The 27,976-nt window shown below is 42.7% G+C and overlaps 1 protein-coding gene across 5 annotated transcripts in view; it reads right to left on the bottom strand.

Moving 5' to 3' along the window:
* The window catches only part of KIF3A (kinesin family member 3A), a 48,481-nt gene extending 21,126 nt beyond the window's left edge, over positions 1–27,355 (bottom strand). Inside the window, exons 1-10 of one of the 5 annotated variants that reach the window (XM_058677303.1) lie at positions 26,171–26,488; positions 23,553–23,826; positions 20,708–20,852; positions 20,483–20,567; positions 14,330–14,435; positions 10,489–10,628; positions 8,570–8,767; positions 7,986–8,160; positions 1,686–1,784; positions 169–240 (exon numbers count right to left, since the gene is read on the bottom strand). In XM_058677303.1, the coding sequence (XP_058533286.1) occupies positions 169–240; positions 1,686–1,784; positions 7,986–8,160; positions 8,570–8,767; positions 10,489–10,628; positions 14,330–14,435; positions 20,483–20,567; positions 20,708–20,852; positions 23,553–23,826; positions 26,171–26,206 (1,330 nt within the window). In that variant the 5' untranslated portion in view covers positions 26,207–26,488. Of the gene's footprint in view, positions 1–168; positions 241–1,685; positions 1,785–7,985; positions 8,161–8,569; positions 8,768–10,488; positions 10,629–14,329; positions 14,436–20,482; positions 20,568–20,707; positions 20,853–23,552; positions 23,827–26,170; positions 26,489–26,595; positions 26,756–26,901 lie in introns of those variants that run through there. The other 4 variants (XM_058677300.1, XM_058677302.1, XM_058677301.1 and 1 more) reach the window with 4 other exon arrangements.
* Positions 27,356–27,976: the final 621 nt, after the last annotated feature.

Here is a 27,976-nt window from a genome sequence, read left to right as displayed (position 1 = left end):
GGGAAGCAATGAAGGAGGGAGGGGGATCACCACATGCTTTATTTTACAGAGAAGTCCAACATGTTTTCTTCGAATAATGACAGGGAGCGGTTGCAGCATTTCTCAAATGAGGCCATGGGTTATGGAAAAGCCAAAGCTCTGTTAGAGGATTTAAGAGCTACAACTCACTAGGCCAGAACTTATCCAGAGGTTTCTCTATGACAGAACATGTGGAGTCTGAACTACTGCTGCTGCTACTGCCTGGAAGACAAAGAAATGAGCCCAACTGGAACCAAAGAAAGAGGAAACAAGAATATGAACAGACACACAAAGAAAAAAATTCAGTTCCAGAGAAAGAATTTTAAAGGACATCGAGTTTTGCATTCAAAAAGAAAAACTTTCTTTCCCTTAAAATAAGTCTATAGTCTAGCCATTAGTCTCTACTTTACAAACCTTACAGGGGAAAATTGTACTAATTTGAACACCTACTACAGGCAAGCAAACTCCAGTACTCACCTAGAACATAACAATTCTAAGGATGTAAATGACCAGAATAAAAGCCAAATAAGCCACTTGGTAACGTTAAGTCTATTTAAACTACTTAAATTGAAAATTAAAGGAATGGAGCCTTATACAACACAGGAATGATAAATTATCCTTCATTATAGGCAGGTTGGTCCATTCCAAATATGCTGTCTCCCACCAAAACATCAAATTATCAAATATAATTACTTGAGTGAAGGTTTGACAGTAAAGTTTTGAAAGAATCGCTGAAAAAATTCAATTTTCTAAGCCCAAAAGAAATATGTATTACTAAATATTTTAATGTGTTACATAATGGTCGTTCTTTATATTTAAAAGTTTGATTTTGCTACAAATAATCTACTCTGAAAAACTAGGTATAAACAAAAATTCATTTCTCTAAACGAGAGGCTGACAAACACCTTATACAAAAGAACAGATAACTTGTAGACTCTGCAGGTCACGTGACTGCATGTAAACAAATGAGCATGGGTGTTTTTGTAAATTTTATTTACAAAAACAGGTGGTTAGTTGTATTTGGCCAACTCTCCTAGATCATGCTTTTCCCGTGTTTTGAAAATGGAATCACACTTTTAAAAGCAGTTTTGAATGTATTCTCAGCGAGGTAACTTTAACAAGATAAGCAAATATGCATCAATTTGAAAACACTGATCCATATTAATGGAAGAGAGTTCTGAAAAAAGGAAGCATCCAGAGTAAAGAGGTTTGCAAGTCAGGCCACTATAATACGTCTGACTCATCTACTCAGTGTCTACATTCCTATTACAACACACTCTTCATTAACCTGCAACAAATGCCCACAGAAAGATGAGAAGGAAAGTAGATTTAGAAAAAAGAATTTAAAAGTTGAATCATCAACTATGTCAATTTTAAAATCCATTGAATTAAAAAAAAATCCACTGAATTCCTAATACGGATTAAAGTCCCTAAATAAAATTTACACTTTGCATAACACTGCTAGAGCTTTATATTTTAAATTTTGAAAAGCAATAAAACAGAAAATGATATGTTGTGTCAGTTACAAACAGATCAGTGTATGAGCAAACAAATGCAGCTATTTATATGTCTTCTGTTCTAAATGCTACCATAACCAAAACCGGTGAAATAAAAGGCATGCACTGCCCTGCCCGACATAGGAAGCCAGCAATAAAAAGAAAACTTACCCCTCCTTTTTTTCCTTTTCTCTCCATCTTCTCCAATCTCACCTTCATCATCATCATCCTCTCCTGACCCACTGACATCGGAGCCTGATATTTCTTCCCCTGGGAGAGAAATGTAATACACTTATTTTTACTCTGTTTTAAGTCATTGGCTATGGAGAAAATACCTGTAGTAACTTTATTCATTAAGGTTTTATTGCCTCAAAACACCAAATTTTTTTTAAAGATTTATTTATTTTTATTACAAAGTTAGATATACAGAGAGGAGGAGAGACAGAGAGGAAGATCTTCCGTCCGATGATTCACTCCCCAAGTGACCGCAATGGCCGGTGCTGCGCCGATCCAAAGCCAGGGACCTCTTCTGAGAGGGTCTCCCACGTGGGTGCAGGGTCCCAAAGCTTTGGGCCGTCCTCGACTGCTTTCCCAGGCCACAAGCAGGGAGCTGGATGGGAAGCAGGGCCACTGGCGCCCATATGGGATCCCGGCGCATTCAAGGCGAGGACTTTAGCTGCTAGGCCACACCGCCGGGCCCAAACACCAAATTTAACTGCTCCTAAACATATATCACATATGCTAGTAACAAGAATAAATAAGATGTACAAAGATTTTTTTTCAAGTCTCTAAACAGAAGTTAAATTCTGACCCATTTTAAGAACTTAAATCATCAGTTCAAGTACACTCAGGAATACATGGAAAAATTATATATTAAGTTACTAGTTCAGTCCTCTTAAACATGACAACTTTGGGTAAGTGTCTGCTCCTCACTTTCTTGCTTGATAAACAATTCACCTGCTCTGCATTTTTAAAAGAGACATAAAAACTGTCACCTTACATAGTGATCACACTTTAGGACTACATCACAAGAAATATTTCAAAAGAAGAGCTTATTTTTAGAAAGGCAATGTTAAGCACATATTAAATTAAAGACCAAAATAATTACTAAACTGATATTAATAATTGCTTTCAATACAAAATAACAACAATAATGGTTATGATTATTATTGTAAAGGCAGATTTACAAAGAGAAGGAAAAACAAAGATCTTCCATCTGCTGGCTCACTTCCCAAGTGGCTGCAAAGGCCAGAGCTGAGCTGATCCGAAATTAGGAGCCAGAACTTCTTTCAGGTCTCCCATGCAGGTACAGTGTCCCAAGGCTTTGGGCCATTCATTGCTTTTCCAGGCACAAGCAGGCAGCTGGAAGGGAAGTGGAGCAGCCAGGATGAACTTACGCCTATACAGGATCCTGGTGCTTTGCAAGGGGAAGATCAGTCAACTGATCCACTGTGCCAGGCCCAATTATTTTCAAAATAATTGCTGAAAATCATCATTATCCCTATATAAAACATCCAGGAGAAGAAAAAAAGCAGCTAGGGGCAGGGCATTACAGAACAAAACTCAAAAATATTTATAAAACACGTAAGACTCAAGGTAAAATTCATAATGTCTGGCATCCAATCAGAACGCCAGGGGACAGCGCCCTGCAGTAGCAAGTACAGAGATCCCATAGGGGCACCAAATCGAGTACTGGCTGCTTCGCTTCCCACCTCATTCCCTGCTTGAGGATGGCCCAAAGCTTTGGGACCCTGCACCTACATGGGAGACTTGAAGAAGCTTCTTGCACCCAGCTTCAGACCAGCCCAGCTCCGGACACTGCAGCATTTTGGGGAGTGACCCAGCAGATGGAAGATCTCTCTGCTGTTTCACCTTCTCCGTGACTCTACCTTTCAAATAAAAATAAGTCATGAAAACAAAATTGCCAAGTTGGGGTGGGCATCTGCACAGCAAGAAGATTGCTTGGGGTGCTTGCATCCAGTGTTAAGAGTCCCTGGCTTCAAGTCCTGGTTCTGCTTCCAAGTGCAGCTTTCTGCTAACGTACGTCCCGAGAGGCAGCAGCAAAGAAGCAAGTGTTTGAGTCACTAGCATGCACATGGTGGGACGCGTGGGTGAGGTGCTGGCTGGACTGAGGGATCCCAGCGCATACAAGGCCAGGGTGTGCCAGGCCCCCAGGAATGCTCTGTTCGTAAAGCCCATTAACACTGACATCTTGGTAGCAACGCACACAGTCAGTGTCCAAACCTTGGTTTCTAAATAGCATCCTCCAACACAGAAACGAGGGACAGATGGATGATCTTCAGGTAGGGCAGGGAAGAGATAAGATTAACCTCAAACATCTTACAGTGTGGACTTTTAAAAAAAAAAATTTTAGCACTGAAAACCCTGATGGAAGAGTACTGAAAGAATAAAAAACTACCCTAAGGAGTTTCTATTAGCCAACACTGGGACAATTCAAACCACAAAATACATAATGATACCACTGGATTATAACCCACAGGACATAAAACATAGGCACAGGCAACAGAGGGAGAGGACTTGAGGGAGGAGGATGATGCTTCTTTCAACAGAATTCCAAACACTAAGCACACACACACACACACACACACACACACACACACACACACACACACAAAGATGAAGGGCCCAGCACCACAGCTCAATTGGCAGACCCTTCCCCTGCATGCGCTGAGATCCCATACGACCACTGATTCATGTCCCGGCTGTTCCACTTCCCATTTTACTCCCTGCATGTAACCTGGGAAAGCAGTGAGCGCTGTCCTAAGTTCTTAGGATTCTGCAACCTCATGGGAAACCCGGAAGAAGTTTCTGGCTCCTGGCTTCAGATTGGCTCAGCTCTGGCCGCTATAGCCTTCTGCAGTGAACTAGCGGAGAGAAGCTCTTTCTTTGCAAGTCTGCCTTTCCATGAACAATGAGTAAGTCTTTAAAAATAAACAAAAAACAAATGAAGAAAACAGAAAATCACCACAAAGCAAATGTCACAACACTCTTGTTGCAGGCAAGAACCACAGAGGGTGTTAAAACTAGTATAGGCGGTCCGGCGTGGTAGCCAGGTGGCTAAAGTTCTCACCTTGAATGCACCGGGATGCCATATTGGTATCAGTTCTAATCCCAGCAGCCCCGCTTCCCATCCAGCTCCCTGCCTGTGGCCTAGAAGGCATTTGAGGATGGCCAAAGCCTTGGACTCTGCAGCCATGTGGGAGACCTGGAAGAGGCTCCAGGCTCCTTCCAGCCATTGCGGTCACTTGGGGAGTGAATCATTGGATGGAAGATCTTCCTCTCTGTCTCTCCTCCTCCTCTCTGTGTATCTGGCTTTCCAACAAAAAATAAAATAAATCTTTAAAAAAAAGAGAAAGTAGGGTGAGAAACGGGATCTATACGCAATGACTCAAAGTGCCTCTTCACAGGATACACAGAAGCGCAAACAGAAAAATAACAGATATACAGTGGAGAAATACTGCAGGGTAAGTATGAAAGAACTGCCAATGAAGGAACATTCTACAAAACACATGATCAGTACTTTTCGGAAGTGTCAAGATGACGAAAGACAAATAGGAGGGAAGAACTGAAAGGGATCAAGAAGACACAAGGAAGCTCAGTGTGTGATCCCGGATGGGGTTCGGGCCCAGCAGCAAAGGCCCTGGAAGGGTACCGGGCAAAATCTGAAGTTCTTAAAAAAAAAAAATAAAAACTTACTTAAATTTTATTTTGAAAGTTCACTTCCCCCAAGAGACTCCAATGGCCAGATCTGGGTCCGGGTCTCCCACATGGGTGGTCAAGGGCCCAAATATTTGGGTCATGTTCTGCTTTCCTAGGACATCAGCAGGAAACTGAATCAGAAGCAAAACTGTTGGGATATAAACTAGCACCCGCAGGGGCTGCCAGCACCACAGGCCACTATGCCACAACACTAGCCCCAAGATTAGAAGTTCTATAGATCTATCAAGAAGACTTCAGCAGTGTAAATTTTCTGGTTTCAATAACTGTACTATGGTTATGGATCAAAATGCGAGGAAAACTTGGGTGAAGGATGGATAGGAACTTAACACTATGTATTTGTCTGTAAGTGAAAAATCATTAAGTTTATTCTTTTAGTGCTTTTGCCTATCCTTTCAGTTTATATGTCAATTGTCTTATGTAGATTATAAAAACAAATGTCCCAAGAGCACAAATAAAACAAAATGTGTCATGAAGAGCTAGCATCACCATGAGATTCAGCAATGTCTCACATGGGTGTACACACAGCACAGCTTAAACCAAGCACCCAGAAAAGTGTTAGTACATCCACTTTCATACAGCCAAGAGGTGGAAGGAACCCCAGGGCTCATCAATGCATGAATGCATAAACACAACACACTATATACTTGTTTGTTTTTTTTTTTTAAAGATTTATTTTATTTTCATTACAAACTCAGATATACTGAGAGGAGGAGAGATAGAGAGGAAGTGGAGCTGCCGGGATTAGAACCAGCGGCCATATGGGATCAAGGCAAGGACCTTAGCCACTAGGCCACACTGCCAAGCCCAACACACTATATACTTGTATACCCAACAGAATATTACAGAAAAGAAATTCTAATAATATTAAAACAATGACTAATCTGAAGAAACAGGTCAATCAAAAAGGACAAATATTGTATTATTTTACGTATATAAGGTCTAGAATACTCAAATTAACAGAGATGGAAAGTAGAGCAGTAATTATGAGGGACTGGGGAAAGGGAAGAATGGGACCACAGTATTTAAAGTAGTTTGTTTCAGATGATTACAAAGTTCTGGAGCCGAATGGGGATGGCAGCTCCACAACAGTGTAAATGTGCTTAATGCCAGTGGACTGCAAATTAAAACAGTTAAAATGGTAAATTTTATATAATATGCATTTTGCTACACAAAAAAGTAAAAAATAGTCAGCCAAAAAAGGCATGTACTCAACATTAACAAAACTAAAAATTAAACCTTAAAAAACATTGGCTATAAATACCACCTAGTGGTCAGACTTAAAACACCAAGTTTTATTATCTAAGTTCACTTAGTGCACCCACAACAGAGACTTGGAGAAGCTCCTGGGGCCCAGCGCAATAGCATAGTGGTTAAAGTCCTTGAACACTCTGGGATCCCATATGGGCACCGGTTCTAATCCCGGCAACCCCATTTCCTGTCCAGCTCCCTGCTTGTGGCCTGGGAATGCAGTCGAGGATGGTCCAAAGCCTTGGGACCCTGCACCCGAGTGGGAGACCTGGAAGAGGCTCCTGGCTTCGGATTGACTCAGCACCAGCCACTGTGGCTGCTTGGGGAGCGAGTCATCAGAAGGAAGATCTTCCTCTCTGTCTCTCCTCCTCTCTGTATATCCGGCTTTCCAATAATAATAAATCTTTAAAAAATAAATAAATAAAAAATAAAATAAAAATTAAAAATTATATACTGCTATAATTTTGATGATTTTTGTGACCATTTTATGTGAAATTGCACATTTTCTCATTTGATCACTGTTCTGGACCTTGCCTATTTTGTTGCTCAACTATGGTCTCTCTGCGCTTTACCTGCTTAATTTTTTTTTTTTTTTTTTTTTTTTTTTATTACAGCCAGATATACAGAGAGAAGGAGAGACAGAGAGGAAGATCTTCCGTCCGATGATTCACTCCCCAAGTGAGCCGCAACGGGCCGGTACGCGCCAATCCGAAGCTGGGAACCTGGAACCTCTTCCGGGTCTCCCACGCGGGTGCAGGGTCCCAATGCATTGGGCCGTCCTCAACTGCCTTCCCAGGCCACAAGCAGGGACCTGGATGGGAAGTGGAGCTGCCGGGATTAGAACCGGCGCCCATATGGGAACCCGGGGCTTTCAAGGCGAGGACTTTAGCCGCTAGGCCATGCTGCCGGGCCCTTGCTTAATTCTTTAGTTGAGTATTCAGCCTCGACTATAACATGCATTAAAATGCTACCTCAAAAATAACTGAAAATTTTTAAACAGAAAAAAATTCAAAATAAAATCTCATGTTCAAATTTATATATAAAAGCATACTTTAAAAGCTGTGCAATGGATTGTTTTCTTACAGCAAACCTGGTCTACTCATGGCTGCCTGGTATCTTTCTCTTTGCCAACACTGAGCTTGCTATCTACTCATATACATGTATCAATTAACACATACCCTATGTGAAGTTTGCTTTTACACAGAGATAAATAAAAATTCATTATTTTACAAGTAATCATACAAAAGGCTATAAATGCCACACGAATAAAATATATCAGTTTAAGCAAAATTAATTGTTCTAAAAACCATATACACAAGTATTATATAACTTCATGAAAGTTTAGTATGAAAAGTATGCTAAGTACCAACTTACTTTCCAGAAATTTTTAAATATCATGTTAATAGTGCAAAAAGCATTTCATAATTTAATGGTTAACCATAGATTTTTAGAAAATGCTAACAGTATTTTAAGAAAAGTTACCTTCTTCAAGCTTTTTCTTCAATTCTTCTATTTCTTTCTGAAACTGACGAAGCAAAGCATCCTTTGGATCTTCATTAATTCTAGCTTTATTTTTGATATTCTTAGCACGGTTGGCATAACGTAAGGTACTAATAGTTTCATCATAATTATAATCTGCTGGCCCAATATTTGCACACTGTCAAATTAGACACAAGTCGTTTTACACATGGCATAGATAAAATTAATACTATTATTACAAGTACATAAAAACACAACTTTTAAAGACAAATGCACTCCAACATTAAAAACAAGAGTATCAACCACATGTATTTACAAATCACACTGGATTTATATACATGTATTATATATGTATTATTTATAATATATATAATTCATATATTATAATATATTGTAGATAATCGATATATGTATAAATGTATATTGTAAATGCATTATTATGTGTGCATTGATATTTATTAATAAACTACACAAAGTATAACTGCAAACCAAAATTTAAAAAAACTAATAATGTTGTACAATTAGTTACCAGCCCACAGCAGCACCTGCCATTTGCCAATTGCTAACTCTCACTAGCCGTGCCTTACCATCATTGTTTTTGAATTCCCTCCTAACGAGTCCTGAAGAAGCCGAGTCAGTTTAGAATTGCGATAAGGCACATGTGTGCTTTTTCCATCGACCAAAGCAGAAATTACATTTCCAAGAGTAGAAAGAGAAAGATTGATTTTTGTAGCTTCCTTGAGGCGCTGCCCAGTAGCTCCAGTTTTTGCTTGTCTTTCTGAACCCTAGAAATAGATAAAAGCTAAAATTAAAAAATATAAAAATCCTTACAAAGTTTTTGTAAGTTACAGTAAATAATCAAATATGCTGTGTGGTTTTCAATTTTTTAAACACATAGACCAGCAATTTTTCTTTTAAGGATTTATTTATTTTTATTTGAAAGAACTATAGAGAGACGGGGAGGTTGAGAGAGAGAGAGAGAGAGAGAGAGAGAGATTGAAGAAAGAAGGGAGGGAATATCTTCCATTCACTGATTCACTCCCTAGATGGTTACAACGACCAGAGCTGTTCCAAAGTCAGGAGCCAGGAGTTTCCTTCAGGTCTCCCCTATGGGTATAGGGGCCCAAACACTTGGCACGGCTTTCCTTGGCGATCAGCAGGGTGCTGGATTGGAAGTGGAGCAGCTGAAACACTAACTAGCACCCATATGGAATGCCAGCACTGTAGGTAGAGGGTTACCGTGCCATGCCACAACACTGACCCTGGAATTCACTTTTTTGTTTTTTAAAGATTTATTCATTTTATTACAGCCAGATATACAGAGAGGAGGAGAGACAGAGAGGAAGATCTTCCGTCCGATGATTCACTCCCCAAGTGAGCCGCAACGGGCCGATGCACGCCTATCCGAAGCCGGGAACCTGGAACCTCCTCCAGGTCTCCCACGTGGGTGCAGTGTCCCAATGCACTGGGCCATCCTCAACTGCTTTCCCAGGCCACAAGCAGGGAGCTGGATGGGAAGTGGAGCTGCCGGGATTAGAACCGGCGCCCATATGGGATCCGGGGCTTTCAAGGCGAGGACTTTAGCCGCTAGGCCACGCAGCTGGGCCCCCTGGAATTCACTTTTAAGTAATTTTAAGGAGGGGCCCAAATTGTGCCATAATATGTAAAGCCACCATCTGCGATGCTGGTACCCAACAAGGATGCTAGCTCAAGTTCTTATCCGGCTCCTGTTAATGTACCTACAAAAGCAGCAGAGGGAGGTCCACCTGCTAGGGCCCTGCATCCACATGGCATCAAGGAAAAAGCTCTCAACTCCTGGCTTTGATCTGGCCTTGGTCTAGCCATTGCAGCCATTTGGACAGTGAATCAGAAGAGGGAAGATCTCACTGAGTTACTCTTGGTAACTCTGGCTTTAAGAAAATGAAAATAAGGGCCCAGCGGTGTGGCCTACCAGCTGAAGTCCTCGCCTTGAACGCACCGGGATCCCATATGGGCGCCGGTTCTAATCCTGGCAGCTCCACTTCCCATCCAGGTCCCTGCTTGTGGCCTGGGAAAGCAGTCAAGGACGGCCCAAAGCTTTGGGACCCTGCACCCGCGTGGGAGACCTGGAAGAGGTTCCAGGTTCCCAGCTTCGGAGCGGCACAGCATCGGATGTTGCGGTCACTTGGGGAGTGAATCATCGGACGGAAGATCTTCCTCTCTGTCTCTCCTCCTATCTGTATATCTGACTTTGTAATAAAAATAAATAAATCTTAAAAAAGAAATGAAAATAAAAATAAATTATAAAGGAAAGGAAGAAGTACATGAATGGATCAAATAAGACTGTTGCAGTGGAGTTCCAGGTATGGAGATTATCACACCCTCCTACATACTTCCATATACATTTAAGTAAACCATAATACATATGTTAAACACACACAAGAGTAACAACTTGAAAATGATATATAATCCCTATTTTCTACTTTAGTATCCATTCAGGTGTAATATAAACGGATCCTAAACTTACAGCGAGATCCACCAGATGGAGCTTCCCCATCCTGACATGCATGTTGCCGTCAACACCTTTCTCACTGCATTCTATGGTAATCGTAAAGATGGCATGGGAACGGGAACTATGTTCGTTCATATTAGTTGCGCCAACAGAACCTGTAATAAAGAAAGGAAACTCATAAAAAGTGCAACACATACTGTCTTTAAAAATAATCATCCAGAACAACTTAAACGACTTCTTTCCATCAATGTCCAAAACCAAGCAAGCATGGGTAAAACACAAAAACACAGGTATGTATTCAGCCATTTTATGAAACTTCTCAAATAATTTCTGGTGATAACCAAAGATTTTGTACTGTTTCTCATAGAAAGGACATAAGTTTAGCAAAAAAAATCTAAATCTATCCCTAGTATTATTACTATTAAACAGAAAGAACTCACATGTTAAACAACTGGGAACACCATGGTTAATTCAGCTGTCTTAAGAGAAGCATGACTTCAGCTTCTAAACCACAGAAAACCACACAAACATGCACTGGGTAACACACGCTCCCTACATATTTGATTTTAACTAATTTCTCTACACACACATATAAATGATACAGTACATATTGTTAAGTAATTCATTTTAAACTTAATGATCAATACTGAATACCTTTACAGACTTAAATTAACAGTTTCATTACAGACCATATTTTATTTCATAACATAAATAACTGATATTCTATTATTTTTATTTTTATTTATTTATACTATATTATTTATACCTGAGAAATATTTTTCTAGATTATACATCTAAAATAAGAACTACTGAGTCAAAAGGAATTAATTAATTAATTAATTAATTTTTATTGGAAAGGCAGATCAGATTTACGGAGAGAAGGAGATACAGTGAGAAAAGATCTTCCATCCACTGGTTCACTCTCCAAATGGTCGGAATGGCTGGAGCTGAGCCAATCCAAAGCCAGGAGCCAGGAGCTTCTTCCAGGTCTCCCACTCCGGTATAAGGTCCCAAGGACTTGGGCCATCCTTTACTGCTTTCCCAGATGATAACTGGGGAGCAGAATGGGAAGTGAAGTAGCCAGGACATGAACCAGAGCCCATATGGGATCCTGGTGCTTGCAAGGGGGAGTATTTAGCCATTGAGCCCAACTGGACCCAATAGGAATTTAATTCTTTTTTTAATGATTTATTTATTTGAAAGGCACAGTAACAGAGAAGAAACAAGAAACAAAAAGAAAAAAAGAGATCTTCTATCCACTGGTCATTTCCCAAACTGTCCTTACAGCCAGGACTCAGCTAGGCTAAAGCTGAGAGCCTGGAACTTCCTCCAGGTCTCCCAAGTATTTACACTATTTTAAGGCACATTAGCATGCAGTTAAATCAGATTCAGGGTACCTGGGACTCAAACCAGTGCTCCAATATGGAGGCCAGAGTTGCAAACGGCTGCTTAACGTGCTAAGCCAAAAAGCTAGCCCCCAGTGGACAATTTTCTACAATGTTAGCAAACAAGTGATTATCTAGCTTGGCAGTTAAGGTACCTGCATGCCCTATGAGAGAACGTGGGCTCAAACTCAGCTCTAGTTCCTGACTCCTGCTGGCTACTAACACAGCCTGGCAGGCAGCAGGTAACAGCTCAAGTAATTAGGTTCCTGCCAACTATATCAGAGACTTGAATGGAATTTCCAGCACCCAGCTTCAGCCAGGCTGTCTCAGTCATTGCAGCCACTTGAGAAGCGAACCAGTGGGAAGGCATGCTCACTTGCACCCTCTTTTTGCTTCTCAAATCAAAAAAAAAAAAAAGTTTAAACTAAAATAAATTAAAGTTAAAATGTCAACAGATACTGTTTCAAAATCGCTGTATCTAGGGACCAGCACTGTGGCTGAGGGGTAGGCTGCCCGCATCCTGGTCGTGCCACTTCTCAAGCAGCTCCCTGCTAATGTCATGGAAAAAGTAATGAGAGATGGCCCAGTCCTGGGCCGCCGCCACTCAGCTTGTCTGCCGCATGAACAAAACCAATGGCTGCAAAATCTCACCACCAGTCTCTGTCTCTTTGTTTCCCTACCCTTCCCTCTGATGTTATTTGTTTCAAAAGATAAGTTTTAAAAGTTGTACCTGTGGGGCCACCCTTGTGGAGTAAGTAGTGTGCTAAGCTAGTTCAAGTCCCAGCAGTCCGCTTCCAATCCAGTTCCCTACTAAAGTGTTTTGGAAAACAGGAGAAGACAGCTGAAGTCCTTAGACCCCTGCCACCCATGTCGGCAACCTGGATGGAATTTCAGGTTCCTGGCTTCAGCCTGGGTCAGCCCAGTTGTTGCAGCAATTTGGGAAGTGAAGAGAGGATGGAAGAGATCTTTCTCTCTGTCTCTCCGGGGCTGCCATCCAAATTAACAAAATAAGGCTTACAGAAAAAAAGGCTGTGTTTATTTCCATTCTTCAACTTCCTCCGGACCGGACATTCTCCATCCTTCCTAGCGGATGAACTCTCTCTCACTGTTTTAATTCGCATTTTCCTGATGACTTGTGAAGTTAAACATCATGGTGTGCATAGCTCTTCTGTGAAAAACACACTCAATCATACTGACCTTTTACTCTCTTTCTCTGCTTATAAGAATTATTTTAGTTTATAAGAATGTTTACAATTTTGTGTCATTTTCTTAGGCTTACTAGATCTATATTCAGTCATCTTCTCCATTCTTATCTTTTACCCCTCATCTCTAACTGCTACTGGCAGCATCACAGGACTAGGCCTGCAGTACCTCTACGTATTATTACTCCATGTACTGTTACTAAAGCTATGTAATATTACTAAAGCTTCTTATTCTTGAGATTAAAACTTTGAAGCAATTACTAAAAAGAACGCATATTTTCATTTTGTTTTGCTTCTCTTGCCAACAAAGCAGATCTAGTAGAGTGACTTTTCAGAGTAGCCTAATAGCCTGCATTCAGGTACCTGCTCTGCTACTTGGTGATTATACTGTCCTGAACAGGTTACTTAAACTAAAACCTCAGGCCTTTCCTAATCTAAAGTGAGGGTTAGAAGCAACCATTGTTTTTTGTTGTTGTTGTTGGTTTTTTTTAGATTTATTCATTTTATTACAGCCAGATATACAGAGAGGAGGAGAGACAGAGAGGAAGATCTTCCGTCCGATGATTCACTCCCCAAGTGAGCCGCAACGGGCCGATGCACGCCTATCCGAAGCCGGGAACCTGGAACCTCCTCCAGGCCTCCCACGTGGGTGCAGTGTCCCAATGCATTGGGCCATCCTCGACTGCTTTCCCAGGCCACAAGCAGGGAGCTGGATGGGAAGTGGAGCTGCCGGGATTAGAACCGGCGCCCATATGGGATCCGGGGCTTTCAAGGCGAGGACTTTAGCCGCTAGGCCACGCCGCCGGGCCCAGAAGCAATCACTGTTACAAGCAAGCACTTAGACAAGCACTTTCCACTTACCAAGTGCTCAATAAGTGTTACCAATATTACTAAAGTTCTGCAAAAGTTAACGAAAATACACAGAAAACAAGACATGATTTCACAAATGTTTTGCAGACACCAAAATAATCTTTCAATTTCATTTTCCATGAATGTTTTGAAGCTACCTGCTATTACACTAATAAGAGCCAGACAGAGGGATGTTTCAAAGATTTGCACTATTGAAAAGGAAAATCTTGGTCTGCAGGAAAAATAACCTGTAATACCTTTCATTCATATATGTTCTCTACATAAGAAATTATCAAAACAGGAAGGTTCTGAAGAAGCCTAAAATTGTAGTCTCTATGAGGAAAGTGCCAGGCTAGTTTTGCTTCTTACTCAGCCTACTCATTATACAGATGTTGACTCACAATCATGCATTATACTTACGATTTTTGTGGCCTAGAGTCATAATCCTATCCATATCATCAGCATTGTTCACAACATAAGCTGACAAATCTTTGATGTAAACTCCCACATCAGGTCTTTCTTTAACCTAAAACAAAACAAAAAAAGACTTTTTCACTGATATCAATACTTCTTTAAACGATTTATCTTTATTTGGCAGGCAGACTGATTTCACAGAGGGAGAAGGAAGGAGGTCTTCCATCTGCTGGTTCACTTCCCAAATGGCTACAATGGCCAAAGCTGAACCGATTCAAAGCTGGCAGCCAGGAGCCTCTTCCGGGTCTCTCTCACGGGTGCAGGGTCCCAAGGCTTTGGGCCATCCTCTGCTGCTTTCCCAGGCCACAGCAGGGAGCTGGATGGGAAGCGGAGCAGGCAAGATACAAATCAGCACACATAGAGGTTGCCAGCACCACACGGTGAAAGATTAGCTAGTTGCACTACCACACCAGCCCCAATACTTCAGACAATTACTTATTGAGCACTACTTCATAATGTGCAGGAAAACACAAATAGTGAAAAACACACACATGAGTTTCCAAAGTTTTTTTTTTTTTTGCAGAATCAATGTTGTGGCAGCAATTCCTACCCTGCCTGTTCTCCTTCCAATACAGCTAATTGCTGATGGTTGGGATACGTGATGGAAGATGGATAAATGTATGGACCCATGCCGTCCATGAGACATGACTGAAGTTCCTGGCACCCAGCTTTGCAGTTACAGCCACCTTGGGTGTGAACCAGCAGATGAAGAGCTCTCTCTGCCTCTATCTGTAACTCTGACTTTCAAATAAATACTTTAAAAAAAAAAGGTTTTTTTGCACTAACATAAAACCTATCTTTTATTCCATGAACCTTTGAACGTACCACTGTATATGTTAGACATTCTACTAGAGAGTAGGGAAATGGTGATGAACCAAACATAGTCCCTAAACACACAGGCCATGGCCGTCCACAGGGTAAATATGTCAGTGAATTACGACACATAAAATATATTCTATTTCAATTGTGATAATTCAATGAAGAAAAATACAGAATATGGAAATATATTATAGAGACACTAAGCTAGTGAAGGCATCAGATTGAGCTTCCCCATGATATTTGTTTTTAAGATTTTATTTTATTTTCATTACAAAGTCAGATATACAGAGAGGAGGAGAGACCAACAGGAAGATCTTCTGTCCAATGATTCACTCCCCAAGCAGCCGCAACGGCCAGCTCTGTGCTAATCCAAAGCCAGGAGCCAGGAACCTCCTCCAGGTCTCCCACACGGGTGCAGGGTCCCAAGGCATTGGGTAACCCTCGACTGCCTTCCCAGGCCTTAAGCAGGGAGCTGGATGGGAAGTGGAGCTGCGGGGATTAGATCCGGAGCCCATTTGGGATCCCGGCACGTTCAAGGCGAGGACCTTAACTGCTAGACCACGACGCTGGGCCCAAGCTTCCCCATGATATTTAAGTTAAAAACTTGATAAGGTGCCAGTGCTGTTTCATAATATATTAAACCTCCTCCTGCAGCACTAGCATCCCATATGGTGCTGGTTCGAGTCCCAGTGGCTCCACTTTCAATCCAGCTCCCTACGAACGTACCTGGGAAAGCAAAACAAGATGGTCCCAAATCCTTGGGCCCCTATACCCACATAGGAAACCTGGAACAAATTCTAAGTTTCTGGCTTCAGCCTGGTCACATCCTGGCTGATGTGGTCATTTGAGGAGTGAACAAGCAGGTGGAAGACCTCTCTCTCATTATCTCTCTCTCAATTTGTAACTCTACCTCTTAAATAAATAAATCTTAGAAAAAAATTGAAGGAGGGCTGGCATAGTGGCCTGCAGCACCAACATCCCACATGGGCACCAGTTCCCGGCTGCTCCGCTTCCTGTCCAACGCCCTGCCTAACAGCTTGGGAAAGCAGCAGAACATGACCCTAGACCTTGGGACTCTGAACACGTGGAAGACTCAAAAGAAGCTCCTGGCTCCCACAGTTCTGGCTGTTGTAATCATTCAAGTAGTGAACTAGTAGATGGACGACCTCCCTGGGTGACTCTTTCAAGTAAAATAAACAAATCTTACAAAAAAAAAAAAAAAACCTTGAAGAATAGGTTATCTATCTGGGCTGGAATGGAGAAGAATATGTGCAAAGATTCTGAAATGAGAAAAAAAATAGCAACTTGCAAAATACAAACAAACGAGGAAAACAGTAGGTGGAAAAAGCACAAAACCAGGGGAAAAGACAGGCAATTTAAACTGTTACTGGGGGTCAATGCAGACGTACAGTAGGCTAATGCTCCACCTGTGGCACCAGCATCCCACAGGGGCACTAGTTCAGATGTCAGCAGCTCCTCAGATGTCAGATGTAGCCTGGGAAAGCAGCAGAGGATGGTTCAAATCCCCTACATCCATCCATGTGCGAGATGCTGAAGAAACTCCTGGCTCCTGGCTTTAGACAGGTGCAGTGTGGCTACTATAGCCATTTGGGGAGTGAACCACTCTCCCTCTCTATGTCAAATAAAGATACATTAAAAAAAATATTGGTTTACGATGATTATTCTCAAAAGCTTCTACAGCAAATTACAATGTATGTATTTCTAATCTGAAAAACTGATACTGCTGCAGAATACAAAAGTCATATACCAGGCCCGGCATGATAGCCTCGTAGCTAAATCCTCAGCTAAATCCTCGCTTGGCATGAATCAGGATCCTGTATGGGCACTGGTTCAGATCCAGGCTACTCCACTTCCCATCCAGCTCTCTGCTTGTAGCCTGGGAAAGCAGTAGAGGATGACCCAAAGCCTTGGGACCCTGCACCCATGTGGGAGACCCAGAAGAAGCTCCAGGCTCCTGGCTTTGAATCAGCTCAGCTCTGGCAACTGCAGCCACTTGGGGAGTAAACCAGCAGATGGAAGATCTTTCTCTCTGCATCTCCTTCTCTCTGCATATTTGCCTTTCCAATAAAAATAAATCTTCAAAAAAGTTATACATAATGAAACTATATTGCCTTAAAAGTTTTTAAGCAGCTACAGTCACTCTTCCTGTTCATCTTCATTACAGACTAAAAATTTTCTCCAAAGTGACATCAATCTACCAACTACTGAACTCTGAGGTCCTTTATGAAGTTTTTTCCACCCACAATGCGATATCAACTCAAAATTCAATTATGAAGTATAGATAACTGATCACTCAAGTGAAAGATAAAAGCAAAATCACTCAACCTATGAAAGTCTCAAAAAATGAGTGGTAGGCTTTCATTAAAAAATAAAACAGTAATTTACTTTCTGTATCAAGTATAGTTTATAATACTAAATGAGAGATCTGAATGAAGGCAGTCAGTCCTCCACCCCAAAATGTTCTAGAAATCTGTGGGGGTGTTTATGGTTCACTAGAGGACACTATGAGTATTTACAGAAACAGACTAGGGATTCTAAACATCCTGCAATGGGTGTGTCTTACCCAATGAGGCTGTCCTACATAACTATGAATGTCCTATCAGATATTCACAGGGATGAAAAAACTGTAATTATCTGAGTCTAGACTAAAATAATTGTATGACATTATTTTACAAATAAAGACAATGGGATTTTCCACTTAACAGTAACTACAATAATAAAATACAGGAACAGAGGAAAACAAGAAAGAATAGTATTCCATTTGGTGCAAAATTCTTCTAAAAGCTAGTTTATTAAAACAATTTTGGAAATTAAAAATTTTTTTAATTTTTAAATTTTTTAAATTTGAAAAATCTTGAAAACAATTTTTTTTTCACTGTTCAAAAATAAAAACAAACTGGGATCAGCTCTTAGGCACTCAAGCCCATAATCAGTACCTGGAGCCAACATCTAGCTCCTGAGTCCAACTTATCTTGGTACTGCAGACCCTGGAAGGCAATGTTGACAGACCTCCCCTCCCATCTACTGATTAACTTTTCAAACGCCTACCACACCTGGGACTGAGACTGGGCCAGGCTGAAGTTAGGAAACCAGAACTCAACTTGTATCTGAGGTATAAAGAATTACCACGGCTGCAACAGCTACAAATGAGGGTTACAGGCATGTTGTACAGGTGGTCTAAACTCCTTAACAGGTGTTACCATCAGTGACATGGAAGTTTGTACTTATTTGTCTATTTATCTACTTATTTTAAAAATTGTTTTGACAGGTACAGAGAGATCTCCCACCTGCTGGTTCACTCCCAACAGCCATGACTAGGGCCCCCAGAGCCCCACAACAGCCAGGGCTAGGCCAGGCTGAAGCCAAGTTTCCAACGTAGGTAGCAGGGATACAATTACTTGAGCCATGCACCACATGAGCAGGAAGCTGGAACTGACAATGAACCGAGACATAAACCCAAGCAGTCTGGCATGGTGTGTGGACGTTCCAAGTGGCACTTAACTGCTACACCAAAAACTCATCCCTGTGTCTTATTTTTTTAATATTTTTATTTTCCTTTATTATAGTAGGACAACATGCTGACTTTTAAGAATTGAGTACTTAAGCAGATTTTATCACATGAAATTTTATTTTAGGACAGTCAGAAAGGCATCATAAAACACATCTAAAAAAGGTGCACAGAGTCTAACAGGGTTGAGAGTCATTGAAAAGAATATCCTGAAAATAAATTTAATCTGTAATTTCTGCACACAAAAAAGAAAATTAACAAAGTATTCATTAAAGCCAGATGATAACTGCATCAAATTTGCACATTTGCTATGTATATGTCTTCACTATCAAAATAAGGCTTTACTATGGTCCTAGAACAACAATCCCAAACAACTATAACACAAAGCTCCAAAAATTCAGCTTTCATAGTAAACTTAAAAACAGCTAGCATTTATTGTTTACCTCATCCACGGATTGTACATCAGAATCAATTTAAACACTTGAGTATGTTAATGCTAGCAATAATCCCATGAAACAGGTACTATCATCATTTCCATATTTATATGATGAAAGTAAAGCTCACAGAGCTTAGGTACTTTGCTCCCCATAAGAACCTAGAATCAAGGTGAAATAGAAGGACCCAGAAATCACGCTCTTAATCCACGTTGCTATTCGCTTGCAACATGACCTTGAGCAAGTCATGGAATCCCTCTAAGTTTCAATTTCCACATCAGCAAAATTGAAATTCGGTGAAGATTAAATGAAATAAGAATGTGTTCTTTAAATTACATCAAATGCCCATCTCTCGTTCAAAGTTAGTAATGGTGGATGCTGCTGCTCTAAATTCTATTCCACTATCATCCAACATAAATTGCTCTCCTCTATTTTGTTGACAGTGAAATCCTAATCCTAATTCTAACATTAATATTGTAAAGACTAATCTTTTATTGGTTCTCATATCTTAAAATATCAAAGTATCTGGCAAAACCTATCAAATCTGTCACTCATTTCTCACCGAACTCAACAACCTTATTTCACTATTTTACAGCCAGATACACATATATATGAAATAACACACAAACAAGGCCATTTAAAATATTAAAACCAGGAGCTGCTATGGAGGCACATAAAGCTAATCCTCTGTTCTGTGGTGCTGGCATCCCAAATGAATGCCAGTTAATGTCCCCGCCATTCCACTTCCAGTGGATGGAAGACCTCTCTCTCTCTCTCCATATATATATATGTACATATGTATGTATATATGTATATATATATAAAATGTGCCCTTCACATAAAAATAAATAAATCTGGTTTTAATTGCAGCATCCTCTTTTAAAAAAAAAAAAGATTTGTATTCATTTTTATTGGAAAAGCAGATATGCACAAAGGAGACACAGACAGAAAAATTTTCCATCTTCTGGTTCACTCCCCAAATGGCTGCAATGGCTGGAGCTGTGCCAATCCAAAGCCCACAGCCAGAAGCTTCTTTCGGGTCTCCCACACGGCTGCAGGGTCCCAATGCATTGGGCCGTCCTCGACTGCTTTCCCAGGCCACAAGCAGGGAGCTGGATGAAAAGTGAAGCAGCTGGAACATGAACCAGCATCCATATGGGATCTTGGCATGTATAAGGCAAGGATTTAGCCACTGAGCCATCACACCAGGACCCCAAAATAAATATTTTAAAAAACACATTAAAGCTACCTTTTACAGAAACGGGCCTTAATTCAGTAAGTATCCCATTGCTTTGGAAATACTTTCAATTATCTTACCTCTAACCTCTGTGTCTGATCTTTGCCCAAAAGGTCACGAACTTCTTCATTATATATTTCCAAATATGAAACTCTAACCAAAAATCTGTATATAAGACAAAATTTTTTAAACTTAAATACAATAAAATAAGAACAGTGTGAAAACATGTTTGTAACATTTGAACATAAATGCCCTTCCTATGTTTGCATTCTCAATTATTAGAAAACAAAAGGATCTACTTTTACCTTGTGTCACCCTCTGCCTTTGCAATATGACCGAATATGTGCGCAAATGAATTGGGAATGATTCCTCTGAGCTCAGGAACAGCACGAACACCTTCCATGGTGAAAGTTTTACCTGTTCCAGTTTGACCGTATGCAAAAATCGTACCTGAAAATAATAAACAGTGACTTGTTAGTCTCACACTACAAAAAACATTCTTAAAATGAACTCCTCTGACACGATGACAGAATTTCTTTCTCATATTCCAGTACTAAATCCCACCTTTAATATCAACAATTAATTACAATATGTACTCTGTGTCACATTGAGCACCAATTAGATAATCCCACTAATTAAGAAAATCCCAGATCCTTCCCACTGGCATACATTTGGCATGGGTTGAGGGCGGACCAGGCTGAGTCAGTTCACATCACCCACTGGCAAGTCCGAGCGCCGGAGCTGGGTGTGGGTCTGGCCAGGTTCGGTTGCAACAAAAGCAGTACACAACACAGAATGCCAAGGCGAGGCTGCCTGTGCCATATGGGACCACAGCACCCAACCAGCACACCTCCCACTGGTTTGGGTGAGGGCCGAGTGTATGATGGGCAGAGCCAGGATGGACTGCAACACTCATTGGTTCTGGTGGAGGTCGGGGCTGAGAATAGAACGGTTGCAATGTCAATCAGTGGACTCTGCACCAGCCTCATCGTACCTGGAATGGTGAGATTGGCAGGGACTTATGACTGGTGAACTATCGGAACCACTTGAGCAAGGATCTCAGAGAGGTATAGAACCCGTTGTATATAAACTAAAGTTGAAATGTCAATGAAGTAGACACAAGATGTGGTTAAGAACTCACGTGTATTTTTAACATATTGGTTACTCAATACTATGTCAATTACTTCCATAACATTATAAATCGTTGCTGATGGTATGTTGGAGCTTTTAATTGATCGGGATGATACTCTGCCGGCTCTACCTTCAGACCAGAGAAGGTCTCCCTAAGAAGCCGTTGAACTTAACTGGACAATAAGATGCTGGACTCTATGCTTGGTATATGCTTGCAATGAAGGAATCTCAACTGAACCTGAACTGTGGTAATGCAGCAAGGTGGAGGAATCCACCATGAGGGGAGGGTTTGGGGAGGGGTGGGGAGAATCCAGGTACCTATAAAACTGTGTCACATAATACAATGTAATTAATAAATACATTTTTTTTAAAAATCCCAGATCCTAAATGGAAAAATTTTACTTATGACTACTCATAAGAAATTTCTAACATATACAATAATCATTATGATGAACATAAATTGGAGAAATTAATACAAGAACAGCAAAACATGGGCTTCAGAACACAGAAATCTCAGTCTAAATCCACATTTGCCACTTTTACTCACTTGACCTTGGATAAGCTATCTGCCCAGAGACTTCCTCCTTCCCATTAAAAGGAGACAGAATAAGTAAATACTCTACATTGATAGTAAGAACCAAATGAAACAATTTATTTTTAGTGACCAACACTATGCTTGGTAGGAAGGTCCAATAAAAGTTATTTTCTTAGGGTCAGCAAAGTGGGACAGCAAGCTAATTCTCTACCCTGTGATTCAGGCATCCCACATGGGCACTAGTTCATGTCTTGGCTGCTCCACTTCCCATCCAGTTGCCAAGCATGTCAGTGCTGAATGTATATATAAAGAGAACTGGGACTTGGGGAAGCACACACAATACTGAATCGTAGAATGTGAAACGAGAATCCGTAAGTCACACTAGTGAGGGGAAAAGCAGTACAGGCTCTTCACTTGGGAAAACAGGCTCTTCAAATGACAAGCACATTACACCCCTTTTTCACTTCCGGGTATCTTTCCAAATGAAACTTTTAAATGTATCGATACAAACAGGTACAAATCCGTGTTCATAGCAACATAATGTGTGACAGCTAAAACACTGCTAAAACAGCTAAAAAACAACACAAATTTCTAGAAAATAATGAATAAACAAAATGTTAATACATGAGACATGCAATTTTCACCCAGCCTTTACATAGTTCACCCAATTCACAAAAATGGGGGGTGAATACTAATATATGCACAAGATGACTTTAATACATGCTAAGAAGGGCTTGGTGCGGCAGCCTAGCACCTTGCATGTGCCAAGATCCCACATGAATGCCAGTTCTAATCCCAGTAACCCCACTTCCCATCCTACTCCCTGCTTGTGACCTAGGAAAGCAGTGGAGGATGGCCCAAAGCCTTGGGACCCTGAACCCAGGTGGGAGATCCAGAAGAGGCTCCTGACTTTGGATCGACTCAGTTCTGGCCATTGTGGCCACTTGGGGAGTGAACTAGCAGATGGAAAATTTTAAAACAAATAAAGATAATAAAGGGCCCAGAGCTGTGGTATAGTGGGTAAAGCTGCAGCCTATCGCACCAGTATTCCATAGACACCAGTTAAGAGTTCCCATGGCACCATTTCCAATTCAGCTCTCTGCTAACTTGCCTGGGAAATCAGCAGATGACCCACATAGTCAGGACCCTGTACCCAGGGACCCCCAAAAAAGGTCCTGGCTTCAAATTAGCTCATTCACAGCCCTTGCAGCCATTTGAGGAGCGAACCAGATGATGGCAGATATCTCTGTCTTTCCCTCTCCCTATAACTCTACTTTTGAAATAAACAAATATTTTTAAAGGGTAATAAAATCATATACTATGATTAATATGAAATTGCCAGAAAAACTGTCATGACAGAAAGTGAACCACCTGATTACCTAGGGGTGAGGGGACATAACTGCAAATGAGCAAAAAGGAAATTTGCGGATGTAGGAAGTGTTCAGAAAATAAACTTTGCAATTACAGTAACAAAGTGCACTCACCATTGTAGCCTTCAAGGACAGAATCGATAATAGGTCTTGCAGTTAAGTTATAAACATCAAGCTGTTTGCTTTCTGGTCCAAAGACGGTATCGAAAGTAAAGGTCTTGGGAGGCTCGTTGGAAGAATCGGTCTTGTGCACGGTGATGGTTCCCCGCATCTCATCCACGCTGACGGCCTGCCTGTAGCACATAGACTTCTCCCTTTCATTGAGGGGCCGACACCGAACAACCACCTTCACGTTGTCGCAGCTTTCTGGCTTCTCGGACTTATTGACCTGGTGGAAGCAATTTCACAAATAAAGAAAAGGAGCACTTATTTTACCTTCAACAGATACAATTTATAATCTGCAAAAGATGATCTTGTTCTCTTGGCGCTTTGCATGTGTTAAGGACTTCATCAGTATTTATAAATGCAATTAAACATTTCATATAGAAAGACTGTTAAAGAACAAAGAAAAATGGCTTATTTTTTAAAGATTTATTTATTTTTATTGGAAAGGCAGATATACAGAGAGGAGCAGAGACAGAGAGGAAGATCTTCCATCCAATGATTCACTCCCCGAGTGACTAACTGCTGGAGCTGAGCTGATCTGAAGTCAGGAGTCAGGAGCTTCTTCCAGGTCTCCCGCGCCAGTCCAGGGTCCCAAAGCTTTGGACCCATATGAAATCCCGGTGCATGGAAGGTGAGGACTTTAGCCACTAAGCTATTGTGCCAGGCAGGAATACAGTTTATTTTATAACACAAAAGGAAAGAGAAAACTTTCACTTGAATCTGTGGTAAATGCTGTCCAAGAAGAAAATGAGTTAGTAATGCAGGACAGGCGAGCTAGAATGCAACAGAGCAGAACTTTTATGTTTTGTGGTGTAGCAGGTTATACTGCCATGCTGAAGTTGGCAGCCCACAATGGCGTGCTGGTCTGAGACCTGGCAATTCTGTTTCCAGGTCAGACTCATGCCAGTGTGTATCCTGGGAGGCAGCAAATGAAGGCCCAAGGGCGGAGGTCCCTGCTGTTACGTGGGGAAGCAGATGGAGAAATGTTTGGTTTCTGACTCTGGCCTGGTTCAGGCCTGGCTGTTGGGTCCATCTGCAAGCATAAAGCACAATGTAGAAGATCTAGTTCTCTCTCTGATTCTGTCTTCATAATAAAAATAGTAAATCTTAAAAAAAAATAAATCTTAAAATAAACAATAAAATCTTAAAAAATCATAGTAAATCTTTAAAAAAAAAATGCAGAACAGAGCCCAGTGCAGTAGCCTAGTGGCTAAAGTTCTTGCCTTCCATGCACTGGGATCCCATATGGGCACCTGTTCATGTCCCAGCAACCCTGCTTGCCATCCAGCTCCCTGCTTGTGGCCTGGGAAGGCAGTCCAGGACAACCCAAAGCCTTGGGACCCTGAACCCGCATGGAAGACCCAGAAAAAGCTCCTGACTCCCAGTTTCAGGATCAGATCAGCTCCGGCCGTGCAGCCACTTGGGGAGTGAATCAGCAGATGGAAGATCTTTCTCTCTGTCTCTCTCTCTCTGTAAATCTAACTTCCCAATAAAAATTTTTAAAAAAATATTTAAAGACAAAAAAGAAAATTAACAAATTATAGACTTCCTGCACAAAAGCCTCTGACATTCTCTGAATCTCCTGCCAACCAGAAAACACAAGGACCGTGTTAAGAACTTGAGAACTTGAACCAAGACCACAGTAGGCTCTTGACTCCAATGACACACCTAGTGTTACCTCCTACAATGCACTGGCAAACTGCTTCCAAACTGACACATCCATACATCATTTACTCATCTTCTCACAGAAGAAAAAGTTAAAGACAGAGAAAAATGTCCTGGTGTGACCTAATCTTAGGGACATTGATACACGTTTCAATTTCTGATATTTTAGATGATTTATGAATTTGTATTAAAACACAATCTCATTATTGAAGGGAAGCTGTTTAATGAGCTAACTGAACAGAATACTTTAAATTTCCACTTCAGGCACTCTTCAGAGTATGAAAGAGAAAGAGGCGCCTCTCTTGCTGGTTTTGACAAGGTCGGTGACCAAGTGACAACACATCCTGACACAGTCCCGCTCCCTCCGTTGGTCCCCTCATGCCTGCCATCCCGGAGGCTCCAGCTGCCTCCCTAACTGCACGCTGACATCTAACGAGGTCACTCTCCAGTCTCTCCTCCACAAGCCAGTCAAGGCCAACGCTAATTTAGGCACGCCCATTTCCCACCTAAGATTCTCCACAAGTTGCCCTTAGATGGCTGGGAACACACTGGCTTCTCCCCACATCCCCCTGCAGCCTTCTCACCCACCGCCCCACTGGGCTTTTCTTCTCACCCTCCTGCTCACCGCTGCCCAGTCCTTTGGCCGGAATCACTCCCCCCTAGGTAACAACCGCTTCTCAAAGCCCCCTTCCAGGAGGATTTTCTTCACCCCATAAAGCACCCTACGGACTCTGGGAGCACCTCCTTCTCTTGGTGTACATCATTTCACTTTTTATAGTTGCTACCATTGAGAAATGTCCCAAAACTAACCATTCCAGCAGTCTCACCGAATCAAAGTGTCCTCCCTCCATAATGTGTCTGGTATTCAGCTGCACCCGAGCAGGGAGGCTTCTAAAATAAACCTGGCTGCTTCGGCTCCGTTTTTCTAAGTATAACATCTAGCATTGTGTTTAGTGCCCACTATTTCTGGAACGAATTTAATAACTCGAAAGCAACGGACAGAGCATTCGATGCTGAATGTCAAGCGTTGCCCTTCAAGTCCCAGATAACAACCCCAAGAGAACAAGTTTAATTATGCGGGAAATAAGGGCCCTGACACATCAAATAATGGTCCGCGGTCTCACCACGAAGGAAGAACCCGCGTGCCTCTGCTGTTGGGACTTAACAACGCCCCCTTTTTGAAGGCACTAAGATCCTACAGTGCCAAACGCACACAAAGACACCTGCAGGGTACGTCCCGCCCCGTGAGTGACATGGGAACGCCAGCTCCCGCTGGCCAGAGGAGCAGGCAGGCCTCCGCTCTGCCGCCTCCCGCAGGCCCACGGACCTCGGCGGCCGCCCCCAAGATGCCCTAGCCAGCGGGCAGCGCCCGGGCGCCAGAGCGCATCCTCCAGCCACGAGCGCAGGCCCCCGGGATGAGCGGGGGATGCGGACGACACGGGCCTCGCCCCCAGGACCCTCCCGGGGCGGACTGGCCCCCCGCGACCCTCGGGCCCACCCGCCGGCTCCCTTAACCGCCCGGCTCAGCCCCACCCCGGCCGCCCGCCGGCTCCGCGCCTCCATGGCAACGGCCGCGCCCCCGGGCCAGGCCTCACGGAGGAGGCATCTCCCGCGGCCGAGCGACCCTCCTCACCGGCATCGTGACCCCCTCCCGTGCCCGGCGGACGTCCCCGCCCGGGGTGAGGCCCAACGACACGGCTCGACACGACCCTGCGTGGGCGAGAGACGCTGCCCAGAGACGCCCGGACACCTCCTGGACGCTCCCGACACTGCGGCTCCTCGGGCGAGAGCACGCAGTGCGCAGGCGCGCTCCGAGCGCGCCCCGCCCCAGCTCCGCTTTCAGGGTCCTGACATCCTAAAGTGCGCCTGCGCGGAGGCCGCTTGGGCTGATCTCCTAGGACGCCAGATGGAGACGGCGCCTGCGCAGTGCTGCCGGGCCGCGGCGCTGGGCGTCGCGCGGGCGGTGAGGTGGCCACACCTGGCAGCCGCGAGTCTGAGGAGGCGCGCTCGGGTCGTTAAGGCCTATTTGCTGACACCTGGAGTATCCCGAACGTCAACAACCATTGTACTTTGCGTCCTAGCTGGAAAACTGAGGACTGTGTATGCGCTCTCTCTTACCCTTAGGTGGCCCATCTCCCAGCGCCTCCAACCGCCCCGTGCACACAAAATTTCAGCAAACCTATTGAAAGGGCCAAGGATCCGTCGCCTTCCCGCCCAAAGCCCTCTCTTGGAGGTGCGAAAGGCACTTCCAGCTTAACTACCGCACAAAACGGAAACTTTTACCCCGCATCCCCACATCTCCGGCCTGTGCCCCCCAAAAGCGCCCCAGCACACACGTCTTTCCTCCACCCTCCATGACTGGAAACTGAACTCTGACAGCTGCGCGAATCAGAGCCACGGTCTCTTCCTCTCTTCCCCAACATCCGATGTTCAGTGGGGCCCAAGGGAACCGCCCCTCCCGCCATCTGTGCCAGGCCTTCCTAAGGCAGCTGAGCGCCGAGCTGGCTTCCTTGCTGGCATGAGGATGCACTGCCAGAATGCAGTCACTCCCCAGCAGTCCTGACTTCTGCCTCTGGGATATCAGGCAACGACGGGTGGGAAAATTTTCCAAAAACAACCACGTCTATACTGAACATACACAATCTTCTTCTTGTTCCCTTAACATACAATGCCGCTGTTATTTACATAACTGGCTCATGCGTGCTGTA

This window comes from Ochotona princeps, chromosome 19, assembly GCF_030435755.1.
Source record: "Ochotona princeps isolate mOchPri1 chromosome 19, mOchPri1.hap1, whole genome shotgun sequence".
Taxonomy (NCBI): domain Eukaryota; kingdom Metazoa; phylum Chordata; class Mammalia; order Lagomorpha; family Ochotonidae; genus Ochotona; species Ochotona princeps.
This window is presented reverse-complemented; position numbering and strand designations above follow the sequence as displayed.